This window comes from Sinohyriopsis cumingii, chromosome 4 (assembly GCF_028554795.1).
Source record: "Sinohyriopsis cumingii isolate HCF-2022 chromosome 4, ASM2855479v2, whole genome shotgun sequence".
NCBI classification, from domain to species: Eukaryota; Metazoa; Mollusca; class Bivalvia; order Unionida; family Unionidae; genus Sinohyriopsis; species Sinohyriopsis cumingii.
In genome coordinates, this window is record NC_142964.1 from 80,708,527 (window position 1) to 80,733,735 (window position 25,209).

Genomic DNA, 25,209 nt, shown 5'->3' on the forward strand with positions numbered 1-25,209 from the left:
AATCCAATTAATCGGAAAAATGTATGGTTCAGCTTTTCATAATTCAGAATGTACTAAAACAAAATTGAAACCACACATTGGCTTAAATGCTGATAAATGTTGAAATATTACCACATTTTGTGAAGTTTCTTAACATGTAGAAAGTTAAATCCTGCGTACGCATGGCGCTATATGATACTGGTAGTTTTGGGTCTCTAGTTGGTAAAAGCTCCTATATTATATTGAACAGGTATTGTTATGGTTTCTATCTATCAAAAGCTACATTCATCAACACAGAATCCATTTATTTAGTCCCTCATTTGGATGCCTTGGCTACTATCATTTGGATGCCTTGGCTACTATCATTTGGATGCCTTGGCTACTGTCATTTGGATGCCTTGGTTACTATCATTTGGATACCTTGGCTACCATCATTTCGATGTTTTGGTTACTATCATTTGGATGCCTTGGCTACTGTCATTTGGATGCCTTATCTAAAAAAACGATTGAAATTATTCATCAAATGTTATGTATGTAATTTTGAATTAGCACACATTTTAGAGTTTATTTATTACATGCCGAACGAAATGTTTCATTCAATGTAAAATCGAGTGGCTTGACCTTGAACTACATTTGGAAGCCTTAAACAGATTGCCTTCACCGTATATGAGGTACTGACATCATTCCAGACGGATTGACGTGATATTGTCCCTGTATAATCTCACAAAATAAAAGGTGGGTATGTGAAACACGATATGAATAACGCCATGTGGTAAAATGTGCTTAATTGGGACTAGGTACAAAGCGAAGATACGACAGCTTAAAAATCATGTTTATTCAATAAAAGATGCAAATATTCATTGATGGATACTGATCGGAGGTTTATTTACCCCAAAAAGATAAATATTTAACATCTTTTGCGTCCATTCCGAAATCCTCTCCATTAAACAAAGGGGGAAAAACAAACGGATTGTGATCACATATGTTATCTCATTTCTTTTATTACAAACATTATTCATGGTGCTTACTGAAGAACGGATATGTAAGAGAAAAAAAGTCCCTTCCGTAGCAATATTTTGTTTGCTCCAATTTTAGAGTGTACACAATTTTGTTTAAATGTTCAAAATAGTACGGTTAGAAAACATAGTATTTAATTACTCATGGCAAATAAAACATTCAACTAGTCACTTTCTGTGGCCCTCTTCAACTGAAAATAACTTAATTTAAGAAACACGTTACATTCTGGAAGTTTTCGTGAAGCTGAATTCAAATGACTATCAGTTGTATTTCAATATTCATTAGTGGAATTGAATTTTCAGAACACGTTAGGGTATTTTGATTATTCGTATTACGTCGTTAATTACGTCTTTAATTACGTCTGCCTTACTGAGGGGAATAGTGACATCTGGAGATGCGTAAAATAGGTACAACAGAATTAATAGTTTCTATTTTGAAATAAAAAGCAGGAATATTTGCGATCACTGGGCATATAATCAATTTTTATTTTGAAAACTTTAAAAAAATAATTTTACAAAAATTTAAACTATTCCAGTCATTAACTTGTTCGTTTCTTAGAAATTTAGCTTATGTATTCAATGACATATAATGTATTAAAATCAACATTTTTTTAAACATTGAAAACAAGTATCTGCAATTACCGCTTTCTTAACTCATTGGTAATTAATGACTTGTTAATAATAAAATCTTAAAAACATCAACAGTTTATACTGTTATAATAGTTTGAACATCATAAAAAATTAAATGAAGGAATCAAATCAATTAAAAATTCAAACAAATCCCAGGACGAATTTCTTTCAACATTTAAAACACCTATTTTTTAGATCTGGTGCAGCCGTGTACTATATTTGAGAATTAATGGCTATAGGGCTACCACGTTCTTAAATTTAGTCAATACTATATTTACCTTTACGGTACAACCAGTTAGTATAAACAAGTAAAGTGTGACTACGTGAAATAGCCTAACATGGGAATTCGTTAAAAATAAGAAATTATTTGCCTACAATTGTAATAACTTAGGCGAAACATTCTTCACGTTAACATAAATTGCTTTCCTTTCAAATGGTACAAACTTGTTAATAAATATTTGATAACATTTGTCATCTTGTAGATTCTCCGAGGAACGGGTAATTGAAAACAAACATAAATAAATGGAATACAATAACAACGAATATACCAGTACACAATACAATTTTTATTTGGCATTAAGGACTGCTGCTGGAATATTACTGAAAGTGAAGAATGATGAAGGGCAAAATATGTGACTTTTAATAAATCAATATACATGTCTAATACAGTGTTCAATTGGTCGTCTTTGTTGCAATGAATCATTCAGACCCAGAGAAATAATAACATAAATACCTCCTACATCTCTGAAGAACTCTAGCTAATTACAGAATAGTCAACATGACACTTAAAAATACCATCGTTCCTATACTAGATTATGTCCGCAGTATATTTATCAACGTTACGAAATGTTCTTATGGGAATTCCACACTTTATTTATATCTACGTTACGAAATGTTTTTATGGGAATTCCAATCAATCACTGACGTGTCTAATTTGTGGTTAATTTATAGCGAAGCATGTATTGATGAAAAACAATTCCGTCAATGAACTTTCTAAGTTCTTTCTTGTTCCAAATGATGCTGCGCAAAGACAAGGTTATTTCGGTTGGGGGTGTGGGGAAGCAACCGGGGATACTTTTTAATTTTATAAAACGAAATTTTTTTTGAACAAGAACTAGGAGAGGCTCGATTGTTTCTTACCCCAGGGCCCGTGATCTCTCCCTGATTACAGTAGGTAACTGTGTACAACGTGCACCCAAATGTGAACGGTGTTAACCGACATATCATGTATCACCATGTATATGCGCATTAGAGACTGCACTATTTTCATATTGGTGTGCTGTGCACAAAGGCATGTGCGCTCTTTGGATAATATCACACATATCCTCTTGTTAAACACCAACCAGACCCTACACCTCATACCCCATTTCTCTGCAATAGTTTGATACAGCAGGGACATACGGGTAGATGTAAATAAATGGATTATTCACATGCGACACTAAATGAGTATTACAAATTCTTCAAGAATCAAAGTAAAAAAAGAAAAACATAATAATATAAAACATTTTTAATATTAAAAAATATGAGGTAAAAATACAAACTTACAGTACCTAGGTACATTTTTATTAGATTCTGCAAGTTATGCCTGGATCTCAGAGTATCTCATAATATCATGTCAAGTTTCTTCCAGCCGGTCTTCCTCATTGCTATGACTGAGTTACCATATTTTCTTTACATAACTGCCTTGACGAAGGACATAGTTTATACTTTCAGCATGGGAGAAAGATGGTTCCAGAACTGGATGCGCGCTTCAAATCGACCAGCTAATAGGAAATGTTACAGTTTGAGGCTTACGTGAAGTCGAGTAATTTAACGATATGTATTCGTTAAATGCTGACCTTAAATAAAGAGTAAGTCCGGATGAATACAAACCCGGAAAAATATGAACCGCACGAACAAGGAAATGGAATTGAATATACAGCAAGGCAGCTCCTCTACCAGATGCAAGTTCGAAAATCTTAATAGTGTTAATTTATCACCTATAAATTTAACTCTTGAGATATTTGATTGGTTTATTTTAAGTTAGACCAAACTGTCATCTGACAAGATGACTAGAGTCTCTATAGAAATCCAAACTTGAGTACTTTCTGTGAACTCCGATCGTATTATACGTACATTTTATGACATTTGCAGAAAGCTAAATGCAACGTTTTGGATATATAAATTGAAAGACTTTAAAAGATATTGTTATCATGAGAATGAAACGGTTGGAGAGGTAATATGCATTAATGTAAGTTGGTAATATACATTAATGTAAGTTGGTAATATACGTTAATGTGAGTTATCTTATCCAGTAAACACTACCTGTTGAAAATAGCAATGAAAATGTTATCATGCAATATACACATTACAAGAATAGGAAACAAATACAGAATCTGATGATGTTTATGTCATAAAATACAACAAATTTTAAAAATGAAAATAATATCAATATAGGTTCCCTGTACATAAATACTGTTCATTAGCTGCTCCTACGGTAGGTGCTGCAGTTGAGACCAGAAATATTGGACTATCAACCAAGCCGGAAGTTAGTAATGGCGTACTGACAAAGTCTGCATGTACAACGACTTTAATGCCAATAAGCTTTCCTTAGAAACCCTTTTATGGAAATGAAAAATAAAGCTTCCAGTACAATTCCAAATATGTCGAAACATGACCAAGAATATATTGCAAGACAATGATACATCACCTCATGTCCGAAGAAGCTATCACTGGAATGGATTTTGCGTACCTTCCACTACTGTGTTCATGTTTCATGACGCACATGACAAGTAGAAGAAAAAAATCCACGTTAACACTTAGTAAGTTCTTTCAGTCAATAAATGTTTAATAATGTTGCAGGATCTTCAACAAAATGTATCACACTTAGAACACTGCTTTAAATAATCTTTCCAGCACATTCTCTAAATACATTTGGATATCCATCGGCTGTCAACACAATGTCTCCATCCATCTCTATATATTTCAAGAAAGCGAATCTTCAACTGTTCGGGAATAAGTAGAGCGTCTCTATTGATCTGATTATGGCAAAATAATAGGCTTACACGATAACTGTTTTAAGTATCTATGGTAATATCAAAACCACACCATCTTGCCGAGATATGGATACATGACCCATATTATTTTCTTCCTAATTACCTTTTAAAAGATGAATAAGGTAAACACTAGGTTCCACTTCCGGAAAGGTTCAGGTATCGACTGTTCTGTCAATATTATCTAATTATGTAGATACGTGACAATGTAAATCTTAAAAGACGTCATCTCTTTCAACCATGATAGTAATGCACAGTCAGATCTGGCATTTAAACTTTTGTATATGGGTACATTAAATTGTTTTATCAGATTTGCAATTTCACGGCGTTTATCTAATTGAATGTATAGTTCTCAGTTGCACCAGGTGCTTGCTTTCATCTGCTCGTTTGTAGCTTTGGTCTGTACAGATTATTTTTGTCCATGCCACAGGTTTTGCAGCATTTTAAACTCACGAATCGCTTTTCACACTGCCCCATTCGTCTTAAAGCTCTGCATACTTCGTAACTCATTTCGTTATGTGCACATGTGATAGACAGAGCCTCTGTAAGAAACCAAATTAATAAATTATTTGATAAATCTAACGTCATTAACAAATGCCAGTTTTTCCCCATATAGTTTTGTTAGTTTCAATGACTAACAAAGACAATAGTTCACAAAAGCACAAGGCTGTTAATAACTCATTTGGATTTGAGTACAGGCAGTGCTTAATATCGACTTTATTGGCACAGTACTACCAAAATATAGAACAAATTCTTAAATTTATCCTGACATTCGGAAACCTCTGTAACGTGTTCAACAACGATGTTACTATGCAACAAATAACTAAAAACAATGGAAAATTAATCTTTTCCTTTTCTTTGCAAGTTATCAATCAACCAATCAGAAATTACCAATGACACATGAAAATGCAAATAAACGGAATCTTTAAAGTAAGAAAACAAAAACAACAATGAGATATTTGATGCTAGGCAGTATTAAATCAAATTCTTTTCTCCTTACTGTCCTTTAAAATCGAAAATATTTATTTACTTCGAAAACAATTTTAACACTTATTTGTGTGTATCAAAGGAAGCAACATAATCCGAATATGGAAGAAAGTTTGAAGAATTAGATATACAAGGGCATGAAACTGGTCTTCTTGATTTCTTTTACGGAAAAGACCAACAACAGTGCAGGTGTAATAGTATAATTGATGCAAAGTTTACCTTTCTCTTCTTCTGGACAAGTTTCTGTGTTGCAGTTCTGTGTTTCAGCAAGCTGTTCTTTGGGATCACAACCCACTGCTGACTGCTGAGATGTCAGATTTACACATTGGACAAGTCGGAATTGTTCACCGCCGCCACACGTTTTTGTACACTGAAAGGTAGATATTAAAATATGAAGAAAATCAAGTCATCTCGGAATGTTTATACCCGAAATAAAGTATAAACATTAGGAAAAAGAAAAACAATTTTTGCTGAGAATTTAAGGATACTATTAATAGTATCAGTCATTTTATATATATATATATATATATATATATATATATATATATATATATATATATATATATATATATATATATATATATATATATATATATATATATATATATATAAAAGATGATGTTTACTGTGTTGGCTAGAGTAGTGCAAACTATATGATATTTTACTTCTTGTAAAAACCTTAGTTCTATTCTGTGGAATAGAAAGACCAGCTGATCCATCCAAGTAGTACGACTGAAAAGAAAGGATGGCCTAAAGAAATACTGGCATCTTTCATCCTGCCTTCCAACAGAACTGTTCTCTAGAAATACAATTTAGGTCCCAATAACATATAACTTTATCATCTTAAAGGTTCCTCTCTTCTCTTATTCTTAAAAGTTTCAGTATAAAAAGTTTATTTGTTGGATTTTTTTAAAAATAAACCTTCCCCCAATAAATGGGCTTGGAATCGCACATGAAGAAAAGATTCCTTCACACTTAAATTAGACCAGAACATGAAAGTTCATTATCAGTCATTTTCATTTTTTACATTAAAGTTAAACTTGACAACATACTTGACTCCACTGTCCCGAGATCCACTTGATACAAAGAGGAACATCGCAAGTTCGCTGACTGGCAGGTTTATCACCTGGATCGCAGAATTTTCCGTCAGGACAGCTGACCATCCTCTCCTGAAAGCTCGTGCCACATGTAGCAGAACACTACCAGAAGTAGATTAAGAGTGATCTAATATGTGCTTATTTACCTTGAGAAGAAAACGCAAGTACTTCAGCAAGTCCACGAACATTTACAATTACGTCTCAAACCTACGGCCATCTAACTTTTTACAGTGATTTTGAAAAGCTATATAGAATCTATGTATCTATGTTGGGGTTTGGTCTGAGACAAGGAAATCCCAGACAAGGGGTTACATTCTTTGTCTCGCCACGAGGCTTGCCGAGTGGGGAGACATATAATATACCCCCGCGATTAGGATTTCCTTGTCTCGGTCTAAACCCCAACGTAGATTATTTTTCTTACGCAATATTTTCCTTTAAAGTAAAAAGAACTACTAGTGTAATATAGTTCGCGTGCAAATGTTTACATGCGGCTCATTAATACAAACATGTTAATTTGGACTGTGGTGTGACCGTTGAATCCGAAGTGTAGAGTTTATACGAGTGAGCAAAGAAAAAACAACAACATAAAACGTGGCATAGTAATGAGGTATTATCACATTTAACATATGAATGTTATATGAAACGAAAATATATAATATTTATTACAAGAAACCGTCTCACTTTCATCAGTTCCAATTTTGAAAAGTAATAATGTAAATAATAAAACGATACTTGGTATTAAACTCTACTGTAGTTATACTTAGTACAAGCTGTAACGATGAGTAACATGTTACATTAGATTATTCATGGGTAATTAGTGATCTGTGTCACTACTGTATATATATATATATATATATATATATATATATATATATATATATATATATATATATATATATATATATATATATATATATATATATATATATATATATATATTTCTGTCTTGGAAATATGGCACGTTTGCTTACGGATTAATGTGTTGACGGATAAATGATTACTTCTTGTTGGTAAGTGCATTATTTGTCATTAAATATTGTAGGTATATTTTTGGTTCAACTGGGTCACAGTTGAGATGCTTAACAAAATTAGAATAAAGCATGTTTGACATAACACATTTCTGGCTGTTACTAAGTTTTCCGTAGTTGTTAAGAGAGTTGGGAGGCTATGAAGTGTATATGTCTATAGTCTATGTGTATGGATCAGTGTTTTCTGTCATAGTTCATTTCAAACAGTATTGTGGATTTCATCTTATCTCTAACAGTCATTTTTCAGGTCAGCGTCATTAAATGTAGCTAATTTGTTTCATACGAAGTATTTAAAACTAGTTACGTAGCTTTAGCTACATCTAATGACGCTGATCTGAAAATGTACTGAGCTAGGCCTGCATATAGGATAAAATTGACCATGCAGTGTGGAACGAACTAGCATAATACCAAAAAGATCGACATCGTATGCGTGTGTGTCTTTGTCTTTCTCAAAATCTTTTTGTATGGTGTGTTCTCATAGATGAATTGACCTTAAGTTACTATGTTTTGTTATATATTTGTTGTTGTTGTTGTTTGATTTTAGAACAACTACGTCAGGCATAGCAGAAGACAACAAGGGTTTCTTTTTTTTAAAAAGTAGTTCTGAGCGCGTGGACAACTTGACTGAGACGGTTGATCTGAGATGACTAGACTGAGATAAGAAAAGTAAGTTTAGCAAAACAGCTAGAGTTCTCTGTCGCATGGGTGAGAAATATTAATGTTAAATCAGATATGCGAAAGAATGCAATCAAACGATGTTGAGACAGTCGATCGGCATCTGAATAAACACAGGATATCAAATACTTATTCTCTCCAACTGACATTATGTGTAGCAGGTTGAAAATAATGTAAAACTCTAATTGAAATACCTTGAATATACTATCGTTTGGTATCCTTCATTTTTCATACCTATGAGTGGATTGTAATTAATTGGTCAAAGTAAGACAGGTACAGGCGCCAAAGTTTGGTCATGAGAAGAGGAATATTTATACGTATTATACAGACCACCAATACAGACCCTTGTACTTTAAGAACGCTTTCGAAGGGGCAAAGATCGCTAGAACATTTGGTAAAAAAAATTAGAATCAGCAATTTTCCCACATCCATGTAGAGCCCACTTCGAGATCCTGATCTGGAGAATCTCCTCAATAGTGTATAAAGAGACACCAAAAGGAATGTGGTTGATGTCTACAAAGATAATCTGTTGCCTCTTTTGATGACGAAACTTAGGCTTTGTTGTGTTTCTGGAATCCGTAGTAAGTATTTGCTTTGAGGTTGGGCGCCGATGTCAAAGAGAGCAATGTTATGTACACTCGAAGTTCAAAGCTACTTGCAGTTGAACTGACTCATGTGAAAGCTCCTATCATAATGATAATGACAGTAGTAAGTCAGTGTGAATTATAGCCTGGCGTAAAGATATGATCTCATGTCGTATTTTGTCTTGCCTGTATTAACGAAAACAAAGAAACCAGTAATTGTTCTTTTCACGATGATGATAGCGTACGCGTCGATGAGTTATGGCGATATATAACGTTCCACTCAACCATTGTTCTTTTCCTCTATTATGCCGCTGACATATTTACATCGTTATGAAAAGTTTGTAGCCTGGGGCATTGTATTACCAACTGCTTCGTGACATTTATCATTTTCAGGCAAATTATTATTCTTAAGAATGGGGAACGAGTCTTTCCGATAAAGTGTTGCTGTGCAAGATATCTTAAGGTTTTGTTGTACATAAAAGCTCCTCATGTTTTGTTCATGTGTACTTTCCTAATGTTTGTATTACATGAGACCATCATGGTCCTCATGAACTAAGAGGAATCGTGGACTGACCGCAGATTTATTATATACATGAAACAACTCGTCCTAACTACCATGTAAGTAAAATGCTCATAGACTAATTAGAACTAACACATGTTAATACCTGGCTCCATTCAGAGGCGACCCATTCCCCACAGGGTGCTACATTGCAGTCCTCGATATTCTTTGGGATGAAATGAATATCACAAAATAGCCTATCTTCCGGTTGCTGTGTGGCTTCATTGATGCAGAACACTGTCCTTGTTTTTACGCCACCGCCACACCGCCGGGAACACTAGTGTAGGAATAATTAGAATGATATAATAATCATTTATAGGACGACTCTAACTGCAAACGGTACAGCCAACAAACTACACAGACCTTGGTCTGCAGGCGCATTCTGTTATAGCAGATCGGGATCTTTGTTGTTTGTGACGTGACTTATAAGCGAGTATATACGTTAATCTCAACAAAGATACACATTTAAAATAGAAATGGATAAGGAGGCAAGTTGTATAATTGATGAAATATTTACAAACAAAGTGTAATTGGACTTATTAGCCAGTCTATATGCAAATGAAAGTTCACAAATATCAAATAACCAATGTATTCATTCACTCAGCTATTCTGTCCGTCAGTCATAAAGTTATCTCTTGTTTCAAACATTTAAGTTCATTCCTTCAATCAGTCATTCATATGTCGAGTCATTCTTCTGCTCATTAAAGCATTGAAATTAGTTACTAGTAGTTGTTCTTTGGATCCTTCGTACATTCATTCATCAATTCATCTTAATATATAATACATGCATATTTATCATGTGTTTAGGTGTGATGGAACCGCCGTAGAAGCCTCGCATAATGTTTAAAATCCGCTTATATTTAAAAAAAACGCAACAAGTTGGAAATGGTAATTAAAAAATTTACGAAAGATTATTATATGCTCATTTTCCGTTAACTTTACATTGTCAGAATCGTTCATTATTTTACGATATTGCACACCTTCATATTACACTCACGCGCAGCACACGTGTGCCCATCAGTGTATTAGGAACTACTTTGTAAACAAATCATGTACTCTTGTGTAGCAGACGCTTTACGTTTTGGTTGATTAAATTTGTTTCTGAATGAACTAAAGCAGATGTTTCGTGGACTGCCACATACCAGCTGCTTTGCTACATTTCGCGTTAACTTTTTTGATACAATGTTTCGGATTTTGGCGATAGATGCCAGATTTCATAAAACTGCTTGGTACCTACAAATAACATGCAAGTTATAAAGGCATAAACTGTCTCCTTTAGCTGGTAATAAGAATGGCAAAAAATATACAGTTTTACGTTCTGAATTTCCTCAAAATGTACTTTCTTAGTTCTGCAAATCAGAATTACATGAGTCATGTCATGAGTTCTCAAGCTCGATTACACATTTCGAAATTGCACTGTAATTTCGACTATATTCTAAGTGCGATTACATCCTCATTACTACACTCAAAATGAAATAAACATTAAATTCAATAGTGTCTTTTTGATAATTGCAATTGAAACACTTCATATTTACCCACATTTTGATTTCAAATAGTCAATGACAGAACAAACACACATGCAGATGTAAACACGCTTCTCCCGCGCTGCTTCAATCCGATGTATTTCATGTACAATTTGCACAGATGAATCCAGTCCATAATCACGAAATTTCGTAAAATCGACAAAAATACCAAAATCTATTCATTCCAGATGAAATGGAAAACTTGTTGCAATACGCATTCATACCCAATATGTCTCCAAATTTCAATTTTAAGTAGACAAAACCGCCATTTTCTTTCGAAACTTATATCTTGCGCGCGACAAGTTCAAATTTATCTGGGCGGAGTTATGTGCGCATTGGTAATGTTGTTGTTGTGTAAAGATGAATCTGTGCCTGTGTATTTAGTTTGGAATACAGCATACATTCATTTACGTTGTTTCTTGTAATATATTTTGTTTATATAATTAAGCATTAGGTAGAATAAGAAAATGAGCATATGAAAAAAAGGTTACTGCATTTGTATGGGAAAATACGAACCCGTTTTGTCGGATGGATATACTGCAATCATAAGGTCGTGCAGTATTCAATCCAAAAAACTCGTTCATATTCTCCCATACAAATGCAGTAACCTATAAATATTTTACACGATACAAGTTTAGATCTGATTACTGTACAGGTTCATGAGTGAACAGAAAATTGTTATGCCTACCTCGCTCCATTCCTTTGGTAGCCATTTGAAAGTTCCGCTTCCACCTTTCGGAAGGTGGAATATATCACTGTTAATACTCGAATCGAATTTGGGAGGGTCTTTCCCAAGTATATCACTAATGCTTTTCGGTATTTCTCCCTTAATAGGCGGATGATTCAATGATTTTAGAAGCTCTCCGTCTAACGTTTTCTTGATAGAAGAAAAGTCACTATCTAAGGGGTTATTAATTGAAGAAATTTCTGACTTCACACCTGAAAACCCCGTGCTTGTATCAGTTTCTAAGACATAAAATGTATTTCCGTGCTTTTTCGAGCTTTCTTTGTTATCCTCCTTGGCTGTAAATGTAGTCTGATTTAACATTTCATTTTCCTTGAATTTCGTGTCTACATCGTGTATGACAAATTTCTTCCCGACCTCAGAATTGTAGTCAGTTTCGTCACCTGAAGGCTTTTTTCCAGGACTGCTAATATCTTTCGTTTCAAATTGACCATCATCAGTTGATATAAGTGTTTCTGCTTCCTTGGCCGGTTTGACACTGTTATCATCCTGTCTAGAATTTGGATTTGTCTGGTTGGTGTAAATGTCTGTTCTCAAGTCTGTATTATTTATAACCTCATTGCCTTTCTCATAATCAGAATTGTTGTCAACACTAGGTGCAAACATTTCAGAATGACTCTTTTCCCTGATGTCAACTGATTCATTAAGGTCCGTATTTATGTTGCTGCTGTTGTTGCTGACAATGTCAACTTCGCTTGGATCTATTTTATGGGCAGAATTTTCCCCTCGAATTTCACTATTATCAGGTGCAATCTTTGTAATATCCACGTCTGAACTGGTCTTGTTTTTCTTTCCTTGTTTCATTTTCTCTTCTAGCTCTATTTGGATTTCATCATCAGAAAGTGATTCGGGCGTGTCGAAATTGCTTTTATTATTATCAATGGCCATCGGAATAAATGGATCCTTGGTAGTGGGATATATTGTCTTTTCACCGTGGTGGTGTCTATGCTTGGGAGGCGTTGTGTTTGACATAGTGACCTTACCGGTTTTTTCATCGCTTGAATGTGATGTCTTCTCGAATTTTAGAGAAGCTGTAGAACCCGGATTTTCCTTATTAAAAATAGTATTTTCATACTGTTCTGGACTACTATTCACACTTTCACTAGTGCTCGCTGCTGAGGAAGCTGTAACAAATAGTACTGATTTACTAGCTTCCTTATGAAACATTCCATTTATTGTGTCGTTATTATTTGTATCAAATTTATTACTTGCATCAGCCGTGGACTCATTATTCCCTGTATCTTCATGCGGATTAGCACCTCCAGAATCATCCCTCGTTACTCCAGTCCCACCATCAATATGCTCTTTTCTATTCTCCTTATTAGAAACGTCTTCTAAGACTAAACTGTTCTGCACTTTCTCATTTTCTTTTGCAAACGTATGGGAAATATTGTTAGATATCTCAGAGGTATTAGATCGTATTTCTGTTGATACAGGGCACAGATGAAGGTTGCAGGCCCTCTCACTAGATGGTTCTTGCGTGTGATCACATATGGTACCGCTAACGCATGTGACTTTTCTGTATTGTATTCCCTCTCCGCAAGACCGTGTGCACTGTAAACCAAATAAATTAATCATTTTCAGAAAGTGACGATTAACCACGCTTATTAAAGATGTATAATTACACAAATTTAAGCAGGTCTTTGTAATAATCGTTTTGACTGGGTCAAAGCGCATCATGTGACGCAGAAAAATAGAAGTTATTCGTTTATAACTCCAGCAAAGAAATACCTATGTATTCATCCGTCCATCATTTTTCTTTGAAAATATTTATAAACCATGGTTAAAATATCAGTTTGCTGTTATTTTTTGAGATCTGTTTATTTCTTTTTATAACTTTTTGTAATTATCAAATTCGAACTTCATAATTTACAGGATTCATGGAGAACTGAAGCAAGAAAATTAGTCATTGTTAAGTTTAAAAAATACTGTTAATTTCAGTTCTTATACAACTCGGATTCCATATTAAATAATACCAAAGCCTTGGCGAGCTACATTCTATACATACATACATACATATATATAGTTTGTCTACACTCACAATTTTATAATTTGTTTCAAGGATAATTTGATTTGTTCTTTACCTAATTTTACATTTCATTAAATAGTGTCTAATTTCTCACAATTCTTTATTAGGAAACAAAACAAAACAAAATGAAAATGTTATTCTAATTCCCGAAAATTAATTTCCGGGGCCTTGCTTTGGTTCTTCTTGTACATTATCATTTTTAAAAAAAAAATCTTACACTTGACGCTGTACAGATCTAACAATCCATGTCACAAATCTGTCACTTCACAATGTACAAAGCTAACAATCCATGTCATAAATAATAACCTGTAATTAAGAAGCTTTTGAAACGCACTAAGAACAATGGAAGAAAGTATGCTCTACACAGCATATATTTCGGTCAACGTTTTTATAAATTGTCTGACCTCTTGCCATTCCTCTGTCATCCAGTGTCCACATGAATCACTACATTCCTTAACTTCAAGTGGTTTGTAATTTTTGTGGCAACCAATCGTATTATCGCTGCATACCACAGTTCTGTGCTGCTTGCCACATGGGTTACTCTTGCACTGTGAAGGTAATGCAAGATAATAAAAAATATTATATGTAATAAATCTACGTTACGTTTTGTCAAGGAGTACCATGAGCACTTTAAGAGATGGAAAGACATTATTTTCCTTTTTTATCTATTTTGTCAAACTCTTTCATAGTCTTATGTTTCATCTTTAAGAAATCTGTGAAGGTTCTGATAAGTGCGTACTGTGACCAATTCTTAAATTATAAATATCAACAAAATTAAACCCACTATAGTGAAAGACCACCTTGCACCCAACCACTCCGCCACCCTTCGTAACGAATTCCGATTTAACGAAGTACTGATTTATAATAAAGAAGGAAAGTAATCTTTATATTTAGTTCTGTCTTATTGCAATTCTAGGATGAAAAAATGAAGACTCACACTCGACCATTCCTCAATAATCCAAGTGCCAGTTCCTGGGCAAAGATCCTTCTTTTGGCAAGGCTCTACTTCCCTTGGCTTTTCCAAAGCACTACATTCCGCGTCAACCAGTGCGACTTGTTCGTCCGTTCCATGGCTTCGAACGCAAATTACAGTTCGATGGTGGACCCCATCATCTCCACAGGTAACAGAGCAGTGCTGCCATGGACCTGCCCACCATCTGAAAATAACATGGTTTAAATGATTCGTCATCTTTAACGTATTATTGTTATTTTATTCTCGTCAAAAAAACCCTGCTTTTAACATACATCAATACCTGGATGGTCTAGATATTCAAGTCTACCGCTGAAAGAGTCTGTCTACAGGCGTCAGCCTCGAACTCCAAATTGTTTATAAATGAATCATGCTATCAAGTCAATATCATTCTTTTTTGCAGTATCGATAGCACTCAAAAATATCTTTGTAACCTAAACGAAAACATTATAAAACTGTTTTTGTGTGCAAAGCACATCAAAGGTCCATATAAGAGTAGATTCTGAAGACCATACACTACCCATAAGATTTTATATATGATAATTAGAAGAAACACACAAAAATTAGTCAAACAATTTCTCAAACAAATCTAAGAGACTGAATTGTAATAACCATTGCAGACTATATGTGTCAAACCTAATTTTCATGCTGGTTCACTGAGGTTCAAATACACCTATTTGACACACTCCCAAAACAATACACAGTTTGCAAAAATATCAAGATATCAATTACCTTGCTGGACATAAATGATCGTTACAAACTTTCTGTTTGTCATCTGGTTTGGCAGTCTGGTTACAGTACACGTCATCTACAATACCAGACTCAACCTCAGTACAAACAGCCTCAGACCTCATCGTTCCTGAAAGGAGGTTATGATGTGAAGAACAGTGATACACATTATTAATTTCTAAAATCTTTATAAACTATATATACATTTAACTTTAAAATGTAAAATCTTTATAAACTACATATTCATTTAACTTTAAACATAGCAGTGTCAATTTAAAACAACAACCTAACCTCGTATAAATACACAAACGAGGAATTCCTGAGTAGCTTTAAGAGGCTTTCGTTTGTTATTAGGAAATTAACATCTTGGCGTTTAATACAATGAAAAATATTAAACAATCAGACAGCGCCTTTTACATAAAGTTTTGACACTGAACTTTTAACGAGTAACTTAAACACAAAGTGTACAAATCGAAAGTTAAGACAAAATGAGTTTTACCTCCACCACAGGATGCTGTGCAATGTGTCCATGGAAGATATCCCCATTTAAACTCAGGCGTTCTTGTATTTGTTGCATTTTCCTTTGGTACCGTGTACTCAAACGTGACGCCAGGATTGGTAGACTGCAGCAGTAGCTGAAGATTTGCAAGGAAGTGTTCTAACTTTCCGATCATATTGTACGAGAATGTTCGGAAAATATTATAACATTATTATTTCATCTACCTGTAACTATATATTTTTGCTTACTTAAAAACTGCTGGCAATAATTGCTCAAAGTGTAAAGTAATCTTAGAAAGCACCGATTCCTATCATACTCTTTTCCGGAAATAATTTGATGGAAAAGCTTTGCCTTTTCATGTATAACTGTAAGCTTTCGAAAAATATTGAAACTATTTGTGAAGTGATTACGATACTGTGACACATTTCGCAAAAATGAAGAAAACAAAACGTACATATTCCACTCGAATTAGAAATACTAAACTGGAATTCCTTCCTGGCAGATATTTTACCAATGTTATTTTATGTTACTTCCATTTACATCAGATGGAAAGCACTCATTAATGCAAATGCACAGCATTACCATCACATGCAAGGGCTCTTTCAATGGTCCTGGTGCGCTGAGCGTTTCCTTGTTACTGTCCCGGATGTACTGAAGTGTAGTCCCTGCCACTTCATACTCCCCACTCCACTGTATGAACCAGTGCCCATTAAGGTAGTAATCCCCCTTGTCATTCCTAAGTGCAAGAAAATTGTTGGCTGCAGCTACCTCTTCAACTCGGATGTTTCTTGCTCCAGTGGGAATAATGATGGCTTCAACATAACCTACCATAACAATGGAAAGAAACAATTATTAGTGAGAGCTTGAAAGCCAAGTAAGTTAATCATATACCAGGCATGATGCTGGAGAAAAGCTGACAGTCATTTTGTTGAAAAATAATCGAACAAAAAACAGTGAAGATAAAACGTAAATGTGATAATATAAAACAAAAAGGATGAATCCGTAGATTGGACAATAAAGGAGAAAAGACTCAATATTATGTTTCCTTCAGAATAAATACATTAAAATATTGTAATCACCGTAGGATACAATGATAGTTAGCTCAACATGCAAATGTTTGCCTTGCGCTTTCTAAGCCACTCCTTTAAATTTTTATGGACAGCAACACAGACACAAACAGCAGTTTATCATTACAATACAAATTCCAATGATTTTGTTTAGCACTAAAATGATTCTTAGTTTGAGATTTTCCAGAAGCATTTTTGCAAGTCACATTAACAACACAAACATGGACCAATGCTAAAGAATATTAATGGTGTCAATATTTAGTCTCTCACCTAATCCTTGTGTTTCATTATATTGGTCCTTTATTGTTGTGCATGTTGAACCGTCGCCATGACATAATCCGCATCTGTCTTCCTTGGCATTGGAGTCTATTACAAAATCACAGCCCACATGCTGAAAATAGATTATATTCTTTCGTAAAATGTATGTGTGTGTGTGTGTGTGTGATAAGGATTTGTTCACGTAGCTTTAACGTTTTTTCAGTCATATCGCTACGATGAATGTAGTGTGCCAGTTTATAGTGATGTCTAGCACTGGGGCAACATGCCGCAGACACGAAGCATGATGCCCCACCCAGTCACATTATCCTGACTCCAGGCCGACCAGTCCTGACACTAACCTCTTAATGCTGAGCGCCTAGCGAGGCAGCTGTTAGTACCATTTTTGTAAGTCTTTGGTATCACTCGGCCGGGGTTCGAACCCACGATCTCCGCTTCCGAGGCGGACGCTCTAACCACTAGGCCACCGGAGCGGTCACTTTCTTACAGAAGGTAGTAGTAATCTGCAGACGATGAAATGTAACGTGATCCAAATTTATTACATTACTACTTGTTACTCTAAACATATTGTTATGTATATCTATATTGTGCCCTTAACCTTTGTCCATGATTGCGGATTGTACTTTAAGAGAATGGTCATTTATAAACAACATGGTTACGTAGCTAACATCTGTCACTGATTCTAAGTTGTCAATACCATGTTGACAGCTGTTTAAGTTCAAAATATTGTAGAAACAAACTTGTTAACAAATTGATTGAAATTTTCTATTGGAATGACTTACATCTAGGCCAAGTGAAAACGAGAAAAAATCGGGATTTGGTAAACAAAATAATTCATTCCCCGTTTTAAGATCAGTCTGAGGAATCCATGTTATTAGAGTTTACAGTTGTGCTCAGATAAAATTTGAGAGGAATTATTTATTTTAATATTCACTGGAATTACAAAAATATTCATTGACGTTGTATTAACACATTATTTTCGAACTAGTATGCATTCATTCAACACATTCTGAATTACATGATGATGTACATCAGCACATTCAAGACTATTTAAATCCATCCGGAACATTCTATACTTTTGGACATGTGATAGGACATTTAGAATTATACTGGATTTAAGTCACTTAGTATTGAGTATTGTAGATAAATTAATAACTTGTTGATTTTACTTAAATTGTTGGTTGAAATACTTTCTGTTACTTGATTTAAGTCATAACAAAATAAAACTTATACAATATATTTATTTAAAATGTTTTTGGATAAAACTCCTCCGCAATCCAAGTTTGCTAATTATTCATACAATCTAATGGAAGAGCAACGTCCTAAATTGTGTAATTTTACAGACACATAATATTTAGAGTAATTAAATGTAAATTAAATGCAAACTCTTACCCTACATCTTCCACTGATGCACATGTTTCTGGTACCAGGGGTACATCTTGATCCATCAGTAACAATGTCTTTCAGCATCACAGAAAAGAACTGGTTCTTAGGCTTACAGTGTAGCTGACATGGTGTCTCTGTAATATTTTGGTACATGTACTGACAAAACGTGGAAGGAGAATCGTCTAACATACTATACTTTATTCTTATGTTATATTAAGAAAGCATTCAAGCTAGCTAAGTTCAAACATATTTTATTGCCATACAAGTAAAAGAAAATTCAAACAGAATAGCACTCATGTTCCTCTACATTATAGTAAATGTCTTTCAGAACAAGAAAGACCGTGGTTATTCAAGGATATGCATTATAATCAGGCCCGGCCCTATGGCAAGGCAAAAGAGGCAACCGCCTTGGGCCCCGCGCTTTCTAGAAATCAATTCTGCAATGCAATTTTTTGCTTGGGGCCCCGCTCATAGCTTGCTGCCTTGGGGCCCCGCATGCTGCCTTGGGCCCCGCACATCCTAGGGCCGGGCCTGATTATAGTTATCCTGACCATATAGCCTTGCTTTTTTCTTACAGTTTGTGTGAAGGGTACCGAAACGAAAACAATGCCATAGCCCGTCGGGGAAGCTCAAAGGTGTAGTACTGTGTCATTAGATTACCGCTTATAAGACGAGTCCAACTGCTAATTGCACGGACCCATATAATGTACTGGCAATCTGAGTCCGTGTAGTTTGTAAGGAGCTATCAGTAGAACAAACAACACAGACCCTGATCTGCAAGTGAACTATACAAGGTCAGATCAGGATCCTTGTTGTCTGAACGTTGACTCGACGTATAAACGCGTACCTACGGTAATTTATATCAAATCTGTCAGCAAATATATAGTTTAGTGAGAACATGATAAAGGTTCCATTGTCTTTGTTCCATACACGATATTATATAAAAATTCTAAAAAAACTCGAATTATGTATAATTTACCTGGTGTTGGAACATGTTCCCATTCGTATAGCCCATTCTTGTAGGGAATATAGTTGAATTCGTGACACTGAACTGTCTGGAAACTTGGAAGTCCTTCTGGACAGTCCTGTTAAAATACATACCAAACATTTTTTTTCTATTCTGAGATTTCTAGGTGAGTATACCATATTTGCAAGGTTTTAGAACCCGTATGTCGTTTAACATGACGTATAATACAAGAAATGATATTAATGAAACACTGAGTACAAAACTGTTGCGTTATAGTTCACAGATAAAAACAAAAATGTATTGAATAAATCCCGCAAAGAACCTGGTTTTATTTGATCATAATATCTTTTGGGCAGAGATCAGGTTAAAAGTAAATCAGATATAAAAAAAACAGACTTGTAAGTATTATATGTATTTACACTCTGATTATGTCTCAGGATCGGACCATGTACACAGACTCTGGGACCTCAGGTAGACTGAGCATAAGAATAATTTGGGTTTAATTCTAGTTCGACCGCGATTTTTTTCCTGTGGCAATTATTATCGGTGCAATATTTATAAATCAATAAACAGTTCGAGTTTGTTCGATTAGGGTTTAGTTGTTATTTGGGTGTTTAAAAATACTATTTTAACAACTTAATATTTGATGTTCGGTATATGGGATATTTTTTCCCAACCAGAAAGCAAGCCTCTTCAGGTGCTTCATGACGGAGAATGAGCCTCTGCTAGGTAGCGAAAAATATTCTGCAACGGGCATCGCGATAAAATTAATCTCTGCAAGATGGCAAGTCCAAGATACAAGACGGCAAGCCCAATATTTGAACAGCAACCCGGATGTACGAGTGGTCAAAGTCACTCGCCTTTGCAAATCACTGGCATCTGACCTCGTCCGCATAGGTTCAAGTCACGGCTCGAACAACGTGGGTATGTGAGTAAGCTTACCAGTAGCTTCCCGTGGGTCGGTGGCTCTCCCCTGGGTCTTCGCGGGGCGTTTCCTTCACCTATACCATATATGGTCTATCATATGCTGAATGGCGTTAAACCCTAAAATTCACTAATCACGAATCCACAATTTGACCTTCGCCATGGCTCATTTTGAGGAAAAATGATCGTACGATTATTGAACTATGTGTATACCTGAAAACGTCTATTCACAGAGTGTTTATAACAGTGGTCATTTCTTTTATCAAATGCCAGATGTTTCCTCATTTAAATGCACTGCAATAAATAGCTCACGTTGTCATTAAAACGTACTTTATGCAGACGTTTATCTATAGTAAAGGATGTTTAGTGAACGGGAATAACTTAGAATATTTATTATATATTTTTACCTGTGTGTTGCAAATCCTGTATCTTTTCCGCTCTCCCAGGCAATATTTACCCCCGTTAGATGGCCTATAGAGGAATGCAAAAATACACGTCTTTGTAGATTTCTCGATATGCATACATACACATTTTTTCACGCTTAAAACAATTTTCTTAATTCTTTCTTGCTTTTACCTCATGACATAGGTATACATTAAACGTATTTAGTCATTCATACCATTCCGAGAGAGAGAACACACACACACACACACACACACATAATTTAAAATGTCCAAAAGTGCTCAAGACAAATTTAAACGCTATTATCTTTTACTTATGAGATATAGTTTTCTGGTCGAGATCCATGTATATTTGCATACTGATAAACGGATGATCAAGACAGTCATTACCTGGGATTGTGACAGTGACGTTCCGAATGACTGACACCAGCGTCGCAAGTACGGGTACACTCTGACCACTCGCTCCATTCGCCCCACATCCCATTGATAGCTTCGAGCCTTTCACCAATCTCAACACATTCTCCCATATTGCACCACTGAAATTTAAAGTCAGTTACTAAATTATCTTATCTTGCTAATTCGTCATGATAACAGGTGTAAAGTCCATTTCAGAAAGCATGTTAAGTAAACAACGTCCTACCTAACGGTAGAGATGTAAGACCATAGTCCACATATATTCCGATCGTAGGTTGCACTACCCCGATTCACCTAAATTTCCGATTGCAGGTTCCACCCGATTCACCTAAGTTGCCGATGGCAGGTACCATTACTACGATTAACCGAAATTCCCTATAATAGTTTCCACTAACGCGTTTCGTCTAAATTCCCATTAGTACGGTGCACTACAAAGATTCACTACGCCTAAATCCCAAAGTAGGCTCCACTACCCTATTAACCTAAATTCTTGATCGTAGGTATCACTATCCCGATTCACCTAAATTCCCGATGTCAGGTTCTACTACCCCGATTCATTTAAATGTCCGATATGATGTTCAATTACCTTGATTCGCCTAAATTCCTGGTGAATTCCGATGAGAGGTTTCGTATCATAATTTCCCTAAGATAGCTGTCAATAATATGATCACATAATATCCCGATTGAAGGTTCCACTACCCGAGTCACATAAATTTCCGATAGCAGATTCCACTAGTTCGGTTCACCTAAATTCCTGACGGTAAGTTCCATTATCCTAATTCACAAAGATTCCCTATGATATGTTCCATTACCCTGTTTCACCTAAATTCTCGATGGTAGCTTCCGTTACCTGATTCACCTAAATTCCATACAAAAGATTCCATTACCCTGATTCACCTACATTCTCGACGGTAGCTTCCATTACTCTAATTCACCTAAACTCCATATGATAGGTTCCATCTCCGTGATAGACATGAATTCTCGATGATAGGTTATATTACTCTGACTTACTCAAATTTCCCATGATAGGTTCCTTTACTCTGATTCACCATAATTCTCTGTGTTAGGTTCCATTACCCCGATTCACCTAAATTCTCGATAGTAGCTTCCATTACCCTGATTCACGTAAATTCCCTATGATAGGTTCCATTACCCTGTTTCACTTAATTGTCCCATAATAGGTTCCATTACCCTGATTCACCTAAATTCTAGATGGTATTTCGCTCGCTTCCTAATACTCAATAATATACTCCTTTTATATTAACAATGAAATGTAAATATAGCGTTTTTCAAATTTCAAATAATACATAATGTGATTCTTAGTTCTATGTGAATATTTCAAAAGCAGTATAATGTTCGGAGACTATCTTTCTTAACGCCAGTCTTCAGACGTCACACATTACAAATTAGTCAAATGCTCAGTGCTTACTGTCACCCCTAAAGCCAGTTTTCGCAGGTCACACATTATTCAATATTAATAGCATAATCTAAAAGTGTGTGTGTGTGTGTGTGTGTGTGTGTGTGTGTGTGTGTGTGTGTGTGTGTGTGTGTGTTTCGGATTTTTAAGTAACTTTAACAATTTTCCAGTCATATCGCTACATGTCTGCAGTATGGCAGTCTATAGGGATGTCTAGCACTGGGGCATCATGCCAGAGACACGTAGCATCATGTCTCACCCAGTTACATTATCCTGACGCCAGGTCGACCAGTCCTAACACTAACCTTTTAATGCTGAACGCTAAGAGAGTACCATTTTTATAAGTCTTTGGTTTGACTCGGCCGGGGTTCGAACCCGCGATCTCCCACATCCGAGGCGGACGTTCTAACCACTAGGTCTAAAATTAGTAATCAACAGCTTAACACAAGTACTGATGTTATAAAGGTCTATTTTGAAATATTTCAAAGATAAGAAAACAGATATCGAGAGACAATTACAATCATCGAATGTACTGAGCACTGTAAAATAATATAATTTAAATAAATATTGACAAATACTTGACCATATATGGTTTGTACCAATCCGTCCTGATTAATAGGTCCATCACAAATATAAAATTGACCATCACCGGTCAGTTATGAAGGTTTATTACATGATGATTCATATAAAAAGATTTTAACGTAATCAACATCCGATTTTTTTAAAACAATTATTCACTTATTTAAGCTTTAAAGAGGTTGAATGTTAGAATCAGTCTACACAGAACAAGGGAAAATTGTTAAATATGGATTTATAATGAACTGATATCACAGTAATCGGGATATTTAGCGTACTGGTACATCAAGGAAAGGAGTTCCACAAAATAGAAGTATAATCAGCAATTGATTATTGTAGAAATTTAAATTATAAAATAACTTATGTACGATAATCATTCTTTGATTAGCATCCGATACTTATATGTCTAGACAATAAAATGCCAGGAGCTATTAAATATTAGATTACCTATATGTGTGTCATATTTTATCTTTATCTTTCAAAAAGCATTTGTCATACAAACCAAATTAATATTGTGGTAGTGGCATACTTATTCGAGAAACTGTTGACCTATAGAATGAACAATAATAATAATCGTCGATTATGCGGACGCCAAAAAAAATTATCGTTCGTCCTAGCCACTCTCTTAATCTTTATTACATTTCATTGCAATATATCCCTACCGTATAAACTGAAAAAACTAACATGTCATTCATATGAATAAGCGAGTGTCCTAAGGTTTCTTTCCATACGTGACACGTGTTAAGTCAATAAATGCAACATACTTTGTTATTCGCATCTGACTGAAATGAAACCTACTTTTTGATATCGTGTTTCTCGCAAAAAATGTGGAGAAAATTATACTGCAGTGACACAGGAATCTCTACTAAACGTAAATAAAAGTACAAGATCGAATTTTTTAAGAAGAACAAGTTATGCTACTAGGCGAATCAATGACTCCACTTACCATGTTTTGATCGCATATGGTACCTTCTGCTGCGGCTTCCAGATGTGTCGTACATTTGTTGTCAACTCTGCACCATAGCACGGAACACACATCCTGTCCAAGATATCAATGTATATTCATGTTACCAGTAAATGAATCATATATGCATCTATAAATAGTAAAGCTGCGAGCAATCTCCCAATGAAATGAGATATTAAGAATATACATAATATAACTTGCATCAGTTCGATCTTTAACATATAAAAATGAAGAACTGGAAAAAATTATATTTCGCTTTCTTTGAGAAATGATTCGTAAGTCCAATATTTTTTTTTATATAAACCTGCGAGTAAAAAAAATTCTGCTGTCGTGTGAAATCAGCAATTTTATATAACGCAAATTGAGTCTATTAATAATCAGAATTTCAAACTTTCACCTAAGTTTATTTAAACATCTCTTAAAAGCAAGCGGAACGATAGCTTAAAAAACACGTCAATTTTTTTGTACAATTTTTTCAAGATGTATGTAGCAGAAACGTTGCTTAATTTCAGAATAATAAATTACAAAGTTTTATACGCGGTTGGGAGCCTTTTCAATATATTTTGCCAATATTACAAACCCGAAGCCCGGTGCAAATTGATGAATCCGGTCCGTATTGCAGACGACACTGGTGATCTGCATCGTACATAGTACCGGGCGGGAGAACGGGGATGTCGTAAAAATGGTCACCTGGTTCGTCATCTAAACAATATCCCCAGTCACGACTAACGAGAA

The 25,209-nt window shown here is 35.1% G+C and overlaps 1 protein-coding gene across 2 annotated transcripts in view; it reads right to left on the reverse strand.

Annotated features, from left to right (window-relative positions):
* Positions 1–797: 797 nt before the first annotated feature.
* The window catches only part of LOC149801532 (A disintegrin and metalloproteinase with thrombospondin motifs 6-like), a 79,322-nt gene continuing 54,910 nt past the window's right edge, over positions 798–25,209 (reverse strand). For both annotated transcript variants that reach the window (XM_089955724.1, XM_089955725.1), the window contains 17 exons: positions 25,055–25,199; positions 24,457–24,549; positions 21,494–21,639; positions 21,110–21,173; positions 19,791–19,896; positions 18,818–18,945; positions 17,420–17,540; positions 16,665–16,906; positions 16,083–16,218; positions 15,587–15,713; positions 14,822–15,041; positions 14,289–14,432; positions 11,799–13,409; positions 9,694–9,864; positions 6,697–6,843; positions 5,864–6,014; positions 798–5,199 (listed from right to left, as the gene is read on the reverse strand). In XM_089955724.1, the coding sequence (XP_089811850.1) occupies positions 5,033–5,199; positions 5,864–6,014; positions 6,697–6,843; positions 9,694–9,864; positions 11,799–13,409; positions 14,289–14,432; positions 14,822–15,041; positions 15,587–15,713; positions 16,083–16,218; positions 16,665–16,906; positions 17,420–17,540; positions 18,818–18,945; positions 19,791–19,896; positions 21,110–21,173; positions 21,494–21,639; positions 24,457–24,549; positions 25,055–25,199 (3,919 nt within the window). In that variant the 3' untranslated portion in view covers positions 798–5,032. The remainder of the gene's footprint in view (positions 5,200–5,863; positions 6,015–6,696; positions 6,844–9,693; positions 9,865–11,798; positions 13,410–14,288; positions 14,433–14,821; positions 15,042–15,586; positions 15,714–16,082; positions 16,219–16,664; positions 16,907–17,419; positions 17,541–18,817; positions 18,946–19,790; positions 19,897–21,109; positions 21,174–21,493; positions 21,640–24,456; positions 24,550–25,054; positions 25,200–25,209) is intronic.